This window comes from Bombina bombina, chromosome 10 (assembly GCF_027579735.1).
Source record: "Bombina bombina isolate aBomBom1 chromosome 10, aBomBom1.pri, whole genome shotgun sequence".
Lineage (NCBI taxonomy): Eukaryota > Metazoa > Chordata > Amphibia > Anura > Bombinatoridae > Bombina > Bombina bombina.
The window spans coordinates 74,792,077-74,800,755 of record NC_069508.1 but is presented as its reverse complement, the minus strand read 5'-3'; the positions used below and the strand labels follow the sequence as shown (position 1 = coordinate 74,800,755).

Here is an 8,679-nt window from a genome sequence, read left to right as displayed (position 1 = left end):
CAAACTCGGCTGTAACATCCTGCATCACTTTCATCAACCTAGCACATTTGTCAGTTTCTGGACCCCCTACCAGCAGGAAATTGTCCAGGTAGTGGGCCACAGCCCCGCCCCCAGACACCCTCTGCACCACCCAGTGCAGGAAGGAGCTGAAGCATTCAAATAGGGCACATGACAAGGAGCAGCCCATGGGCAAACACCTGTCAACAAAGAATTCACCCTCAAACTTCATCCTCATCAGCCGAAAGGAAGAAGGATGAAGCGGGAGCAAGCGGAAAGCGGACTCTATGTCCAACTTGGCCATCAAGGCCCCGTGCCCCTGAGAGCGAACCACCTCCAGTGCCTCGTCAAAGGACTGATAGTGTACAGAGCTGAGGTCCGGATCTATCGCGTCATTCACTGACGCCCCTTTGGGATGCGACAGGTGATGAATAAGCCTGTACTTTCCTTGCTCCCGCTTCGGAACTACTCCCAGTGGAGAGACTACTAGATCCGCGAGTGGCCGATCCCGAAATGGGCCGACCACCCTTCCCAGCCTCAATTCTTTCGCCAACTTTTCCCTCACCACGTGCGGGAACTCATAAGCTGACTTCAGATTGCGATGGACAGATGACCCGGTTACCTGAGAAGTAACCGGTATCTTAAACCCCACCCTCAACCCTGACGACAGGACTGCCGCCGCCTCCTTGTCAGGGTATAGTGCCAACCATGGCGCCATCTTCTCGTACTTAAGCGGAGTTGGGGCCCTTGCTCCCAGCCACCCCTCTACTATTCTGGGCAGTTGCGCTTGAGTCCCTCCTTTTTGCGCAGTCAGAACCAGGGTGGGGTCCGCTGCAAAATTTGCAAATGTGCTGAAAGGAGCAATTCGCTCCCCTGTCACACTGCTTATCCTGGAATTTCCAGCACTCCCTCCCACGCCTCTTCTGGTGCAGAAAGGACTGCTGGGTTCCAGGCTTAGAAACCGCAGGAGGCGAAGTAGACCTCTCGTGCCCCAACTTAGACCACAGGTGCATATCCTGCGTCCCGAAGTGTAAGATGGGGTTGCCTACCATTTTCTTGCGGAATGCCAAATCATAATCCCTCCAAGCGCCTTCCTTGAACCTCTTGTAAATATCACCAATCGTGTCCTGATATTTAAAAAGGTTATGCCCCTGAGTCGGCCACCTATCCACATAGCAGGACGCCAACACCCTATATCCGGCCTGCCATTCCTCATAAGTTTTCTGACGCCGGACTTTTTTGGGGCCAGAGCCCTCGGCTGCCCTCTCCTTAGCACTACAAGCTTCTGGAGTGAGCTCTTAGATATTCACATATCTACCCTCTTGTATTTTTTTTAATCACCTTAGCCTTCAAATGGCCATATAGTGAGTGAACTAGGCATGGGTACGAATCCCCGTGCACCACCACTTTCCTTGACGCGACGTGCCCTGCCGCAACCACCGGCACCTCCCCCACCTGAGATAAGGAATTGTTCTCTACAACGCCCTGCGCGCCTGCCTTCGCCTGCACCTGTGCTGCCACTAACTTCTTTATAATTCTAAACATCTGTTGTTGGCCCTTACCCACTAAACCTAGCCCTGCCTCGCTATCAGAGCCTGAGTCGCTAGATGAAGACCCCATGTTAGTGCGTGTAATGTCAGTGATGGTGCACTCACCGGACTGCGACAGCTGCTGCGAAGTCCCTTCCGATGCTTGTAGGCGTCCGCTTGCAGTTGAGCTGGCAGGTCCTGCAACTCCTCCACTCGCCGTGCACTGGCTGCTTGTACCAGCCTCCATTCTTTGCTCTGCTACAGATGACACCTGAGGAGACAAAACAGACTGGGGAGTACTCTGAGCGACGAAGAGGGCCCCAGAAGGGGTAGCACCCTCCCTTTCGCAACCCCTCGCCCTCTCCTGCACCCCAAGTGCTGCCGCTACAGCCCTCCTAATCAAGTCCTCCTGCACACCTAATGCCTGGCTAATGCATTCTCTCACCTCACGCTGAACCTCCGCAGCGATCTGCGCACTATCCATACACACATTCACATCCCTCGCCTGGCCCTGCTGTGAATCACCTTTGTCACCAAGAGCACTTATCCCTTGATTTGCATCAGCATTGCCCTGCCTATTGGCTACCTCCTGGCCCCTGCCAGTAACTTGCATCTGTTCCCTTTGCAGAAAAGGGGGCTGAGGCTGACGGACCGCTTCCTGAAAGTAAGTGGCATCATGCGTGCCTATACCCTGCCCCATGCAAACTCTCATGCATTGTTCCTGCCTCAAAGATTGATTAGTTGTGACAGAATCCCTGTTCGTAGCGATACCAGCACCATTTGCGCTACTACTACCCCTCAGCACCACCACCTCCGCTTCTATTGGAGGCCTAATCTGCTGCCTGTACCCCTGAGCTTGGGGATCCCCAGCTGCACTGATGGCGTCACTCGCGCCTCTACCCCTTGGGCTGCCCGCCTGTATGCCTGGCCCCTGTCGCCTCTGATCCACACTCACAGCCGCACTCCCGTCCGGCCTGATGGCCGCCCCCCTGCCCCCTGCGACCGTTGTCGCCGCCCGGAGTCTCCCCAACTTACTAGAGGCTGCTCCGGTAGGCGTCTCCGGTCGTGCTGCAGGGCGGCGTCTCTCGCGCGTGCAACCGTGCTCCTCCCCAGACGAAGATCCATCAGAGGGGGAGGAGGCGCGACGCATGTTATGTACGGGGGCGTGGCCACGCCCCGCACCAACAGAAGGCCCAAAGCCTGACCGACCACGCGTACCGCCGCCGCCACTTCCGGACCCCCCGGCACCATCCAGGCCCTGCTCCATGCCGCCCGGCCCCCGGCCTGAGACCAGAGACTGAGTGAAGGCCAAGACAGTGGCCAGAGCACCCGGTGGAAGCGCCGGCAGCTGCTGTATAAGGGCCCCTAAATCTGCTCCCTGCTCGCCAACCTCCCCCACATTAGACCCAGCCTTAGCCATAACCTGGGCAGAACTATCACTGGGAACCGCTCTTGCTGCCCCCCTCCCCCTTGCCTTGGAGCCCGCCCTGGCCCCAGCCCTGCTCTTAGGGGTATAACTCAGATCCCTCCTAACCATCTGCCTAGCAGCAATGGAGGGCCTATTGGGTACCCTAACTTGGGGGGTAGGGGGTACCACATCTTCCAGGTCTGATGTTTCTTTTTCTCCTGCAGGTCTCTTCCTTCTTGAAGGCTCCACCACCGCATCCCTGTACCTCCTGGGAGGCAAAGAAGTATCACTGAGGCCTAAAGTTGAAGATATCCAGCACAGAAGAAAGTTCTCCTCGAAGTCTGGAGGCAGGAAGAGGCCGAATCCACTGGAACAGGACCCTATAAAGGCAAGAGGTACACCCTCCCACCCACTTGCAACATTGTAACATACACACACTTCTAGAACCCTCCAGACTTCAAGTCAGCTATCCCTTAATTTTGCTACAGGCCCACTAGAGGGCCTTCCACTTCCATTAGCTCTTTTATTGTAGAATTTTATTTATTTATTTTTTGTAGAAAAAGTAACCCCTCCCCTAAAACACCTACTCTAAAACTTTTCATCATGCACATCTCTCCAACAGTGCAGATGATTAACACTGGTTTGTCATACAGGGGATCCCCATTCTGATCCAGATCCTGTTGACCCCCCACACTACAGATGGTAAAAAAGAGACTGTTGTCCCTTTCCCCATTGCTGCCTTTGCCCTGCAGGGCCTGTGAAGTTGCCACTGATGTTAGTAGTGAGGTCCCAAGGCGGTGGGATTCCTGATAAAGCAGGCAGTGTGAGCGAAAGGCAAGAAAGCTGGGGGAGAGGGCTTTGGAAGCCCATATTTCAGGCCACTTATAGGGACGAGGGACTTATCACTTCAAAGAGGAGAGTGTAAGCAATTGCTGTAAAAACAGTTATTATTTGCCGCACCATTTAAAATCATTTTGAAATTGAGGGGGGCTCTAATTTGCAGCTATATCATGGTAATAGTGACCACCTGCCCTAAGTATACAGCTATACTGTATTTGAGGAGGCGAAGGCTCTTTTAGAGCCCCCATTTTTTTATGCCAATCTCCTAATATATTTGCTGGATAGGGGTAGTTGCCGCAAAGGTGCCCCTATCATCTAAAGACAGCATACAACACATAATTACCATACTCCTCACATGAAAGAGGGGATTGCCCATATTGAAATGATTGGCCTCATGTCCCTTTAAATAGCAGGTGATTGCCATTGAAATAGCAATCACCTGCATTTTAAAGGGGCATTTTACAGCCCTTTTACAATTTTAATTGTATGTATGGTTAGATATTTTATGCCTACCCATTTTTTATATAAATGACAAGATGGTGCATAACAACAACATTAATAGTTGTTCTATTTTCTGATTTTTAATTGCTAATTTTAATTGAGTATAAAATCATAAATTTTACTGTTTTGGGAAAGTGAACCGATGCTAAATGTGGGAAATTAAAATGGGTGTTTAAAGTATTTCGAAAATAATGATTCCCATGTTGCTATTTACTATGTTCACTACAGAAAATGACATGAAAATGTACTTTTTTCTTCCTTTCATATGGTGGTATTTTCTTATATTATGATGTTTCTGAAAACTAAAGTTGTATTCTAAAAACACTTAGGTCTAGATTACAGGTGAAGCACAGAAATATTAGCTCTATTGACTACTAATACAACTAACATTAAATAAATATTGCTCTTATTCTTGTGCTGATATAGCAAGTTCAAAGTAAAAAACTGTGCTTGAGCAAAAGCCTTAGACACGCTAACCTCTGGTGGTCTGATAGTGCGGCTGCTCAAAATCGCACTTCCTGTAGATGTCTATTACAAAACTCTGTTCTGCTGTTCATTAGTGCGCTTAGCCAAGTGCACTACAGCTAAAGGAGTGTTATTCTTGAAATAGCATATAATAAAATTGTATTTTTATTTTATACATATATATTTATATATTTTTTAAATATTTATTTATATATTTCGGTATATTTAGAATTTTAGAATGTAAGCTCACAAAACCACGAGTCCTGTTGATCATTTTATGGTTTATAGCTTACAGTGACTCAAGGGCAGGGCCCGCTACCCTTATGGGGTGCGATCCGATAAAGATCGTAGTTTGCGGCGCAAGCGAGGGAACCCCCGCCGCCCTCAGTTAATTACATTGTAGCTATCTTAGGGTTTCTTTTATAGGTAAGTATTTAGTTTTTAAATAGGAATATTTTAATTAATAATATTAATATTAATTAGATTTATTTTAATAAGAATTTAGTTAGGGATGTTAGAGTTAGATAGGGTTATTATACTTAATATATATATATAATATAATAACAATATTAACTATATTAACCCTAATATAATTAGGGTTAATATAGTTAATATATATAATATAATAACTATATTAACTATATTAACCCTAATATAATTAGGGTTAATATAGTTAATATAGCTGGTGGCGGTGTAGGGGGATTAAATTAGGGGTTAATATTTATAAAATAGATGGCGGCGGTGTAAGGGGCTCACTTTAGGGTGTAGGTAAGATAGATGGCGGCGGGGTAGGGGGCTCACTTTAGGGGGTAGGTAAGATAGATGGCGGCGGGGTAGGTAAGATAGATGGCGGCGGGGTAGGGGCTCACTTTAGGGGGTTGGTAAGATAGATGGCGGCGGGGTAGGGGGCTCACTTTAGGGAGTAGGTAAGATAGATGGCGGTGGGGTAGGGGGCTCACTTTAGGGGGTAGGTAAGATAGATGGCGGCGGGGTAGGGGCTCACTTTAGGGGGTAGATAAGGTAGATGGCGGCGGGGTAGTGGCTCACTTTAGGGGGTAGGTAAGATAGATGGCGGCGGGGTAGGGGCTCACTTTAGGGGGTAGGTAAGATAATTGGCGGCGGGGTAGGGGCTCACTTTAGGGGGTAGGTAAGATAGATGGCGGTGGGGTAGGGGGCTCACTTTAGGGGTTAGGTAAGATATATGGCGGCGGGGTAGGGGGCTCACTTTAGGGGGTAGGTAAGATAGATGGCGGCGGGTTAGGGGCTCACTTTAGGGGGTAGGTAAGGTAGATGGCAGCGGGGTAGGGGCTCACTTTAGGAAGTAGGTAAGGTAGATGCGGCGGGGTAGTGGCTCACTTTAGGGGGTAGGTAAGATAGATGGCGGCGGGGTAGGGGCTCACTTTAGGGGGTAGGTAAGATAATTGGCGGCGGGGTAGGGGCTCACTTTAGGGGGTAGGTAAGATAGATGGCGGCGGGGTAGGGGGCTCACTTTAGGGGGTAGGTAAGATATATGGTGGCAGGGTAGGGGGCTCACTTTAGGGGGTAGGTAAGATAGATGGCGGCGGGGTAGGGGCTCACTTTAGGGGGTAGGTAAGGTAGATGGCGGCAGGGTAGGGGCTCACTTTAGGGGGTAGGTAAGGTAGATGGCAGCGGGGTAGGTGCTCACTTTAGGGGGTAGGTAAGGTAGATGGCGGCGGGGTAGGGGCTCACTTTAGGGGGTAGGTAAGGTAGATGGCGGCGGGGTAGGGGCTCACTTTAGGGGGTAGGTAAGGTAGATGGCGGCGGGGTAGGGGCTCACTTTAGGGGGTAGGTAAGGTAGATGGCGGCGGGGTAGGGGCTCACTTTAGGGGGTATTTAAGGTAGATGGCAGCGGGGTAGGTGCTCACTTTAGGGGGTAGGTAAGGTAGATGGCGGCAGTGTAAGGGACTCACATTAGGGGGTATGTAATGTAGCTTGCAATGGTGTAGGGGGATCACATTAGGGGGTTATACTTTTAATGTAGGTGGCGGCGGGGTCCGTGTGCGGCGGTTTAGGGGTTAAATACTTTATTAGGGATTGCGGCGGGGGATCGCGGTTGACAGGTAGATAGACATTGCACATGCGTTAGGTGTTAGGTTTATTTAGCAGGTAGTTTAGGGAGCTACGGGGCTCCAATACTCAGCGTAAGGCTTACTACGGCTGCCTTTTGTGGCGAGGTGAAAATGGAGTAAAATTTCTCCATTTTCGCCACGTAAGTCCTTACGCTGTATATTGGATACCAAACTGCGCTGGTTTGGTATACCTGCCTATAGCCCAAAAACTACGGGCGAAGGCAGAAATATACGAGAGTAACTTCTAGGTTACGCCGTATATAGGATACCAAACCAGTGCAAATTTCGGCGTCGCCGGCTTTTGCGGGCGACGCTGCATATCAGATCGGGCCCCAGATTTGTGTAAATGTCTCCTGATTAAGCATACAATTATGGAGTAAAATAATGTTACAGCGCTTCTTAATATATTGATGCTTAATAAATAAACAATAATAATAATGATAATGAAACAGAGTGAAGAACTATGTCATTTCAAATATTTCTATTATTTTAACTAATAAATGGTGTTAAAGTGAATGTAATTTTTTTTCTATTTAGTTAAACATACTTGCTCCCAATATTAGATATATGCAAACCGCAATAACATTTTTTTAATATTCTGAATAATTGTGTTTAAAATTTAATTATAACTTAGCTCCGTTATTGCACTGTAACTCCTCCCAACCGTCGTCTTCCTGTATTTCACTCGATTTACACTGCATCATTTCTATATATAACGCCCACTCTATGACGTTTTTGTCATGCTCGTTCACGAGCAGTGCTGACATCTGCGCATGCGTTTTCAATATCGCCGACAAAACGGGCATGCGTATAGCAAAGTTATTTGTATAGAAATAATGAAATTTGATTGCATAGCATAATATACTTATGATCGCTATGTGATAAACAAATGCTCGTTTTCTACAATAAATATATATATTTCTTTCCTCTTTAGTTATGTCTAACCGCTTTTACTATTATTTAAAAAACATTATTTGATGTGTCAATGCAAGCGGCATCGGAGCAGCGATACTTACTTGCAATCAGCTCCGGTCTTAGAATAAATTAAAGCCTCTCAGTATTGCGCATGCGCGAATCGCAGACGAGCTTCGAGTATGCTACGTCATCATTTGGTTCACGCATGCACAGTTAAAGCAAATGACATAGGGAACAACCGGCCTGACGCACCAGGGGTGAAAAAAATATTCATAAAACGATGTGTCAATCATTACAGAAATGTGAGACCAAAATGGCAGGCGGAGGAATCGGCGATAGGTATAAGAAATTAAAAGCTTTATATTTACTTGTAGAAGGAGATTACAGAAAATTGCTAAATTAAACTAACATTGATTTTTGATATTAAACAATTTGATGAGCAGTTATTGCGTTGACTTTACATGCACTTTAACATTGTTTTAAAATGAAATGGTATATGACAATGTGTTCGACTGGGAAGGGCTGAAATGTGTGTGTGTATATACAGTATATATATATATATATATATATATATATATATATATATATATATATATATATATATATATATTTATATGTTTGTGTGTGTGTATATACACACACACACACATAAATACACATATATGCATACACACCTATAAATATACAGTACATATTCTCTGTTTTACCATGGACATGTAATACTAGATTGAGTGATAATAGAAACATAGTATATGACGGTACATAAGAACCAAAAAGGTTAAGTCTACCCATATTACATGTTACTTTTTTCTTAGGATAGCCTTATACATGTCCCAGGCATTTTTGAATTTCTTTACTGTCTTTGTGTTTACCACCTACGTTGGAAGTCCATTTTGGGCAAGCATAAAAAACGTGAAATGAATCATATAATGGA

At 46.7% G+C, this 8,679-nt stretch overlaps 1 protein-coding gene across 1 annotated transcript; it reads right to left on the bottom strand.

Annotated features, from left to right (window-relative positions):
- Positions 1 to 1,311: 1,311 nt before the first annotated feature.
- On the bottom strand, positions 1,312 to 2,946 carry LOC128640721 (spidroin-1-like). Its single transcript, XM_053693149.1, has one exon. The coding sequence runs from the start codon at positions 2,944 to 2,946 to the stop codon at positions 1,312 to 1,314; it is 1,635 nt and encodes a 544-aa protein (XP_053549124.1).
- Positions 2,947 to 8,679: the final 5,733 nt, after the last annotated feature.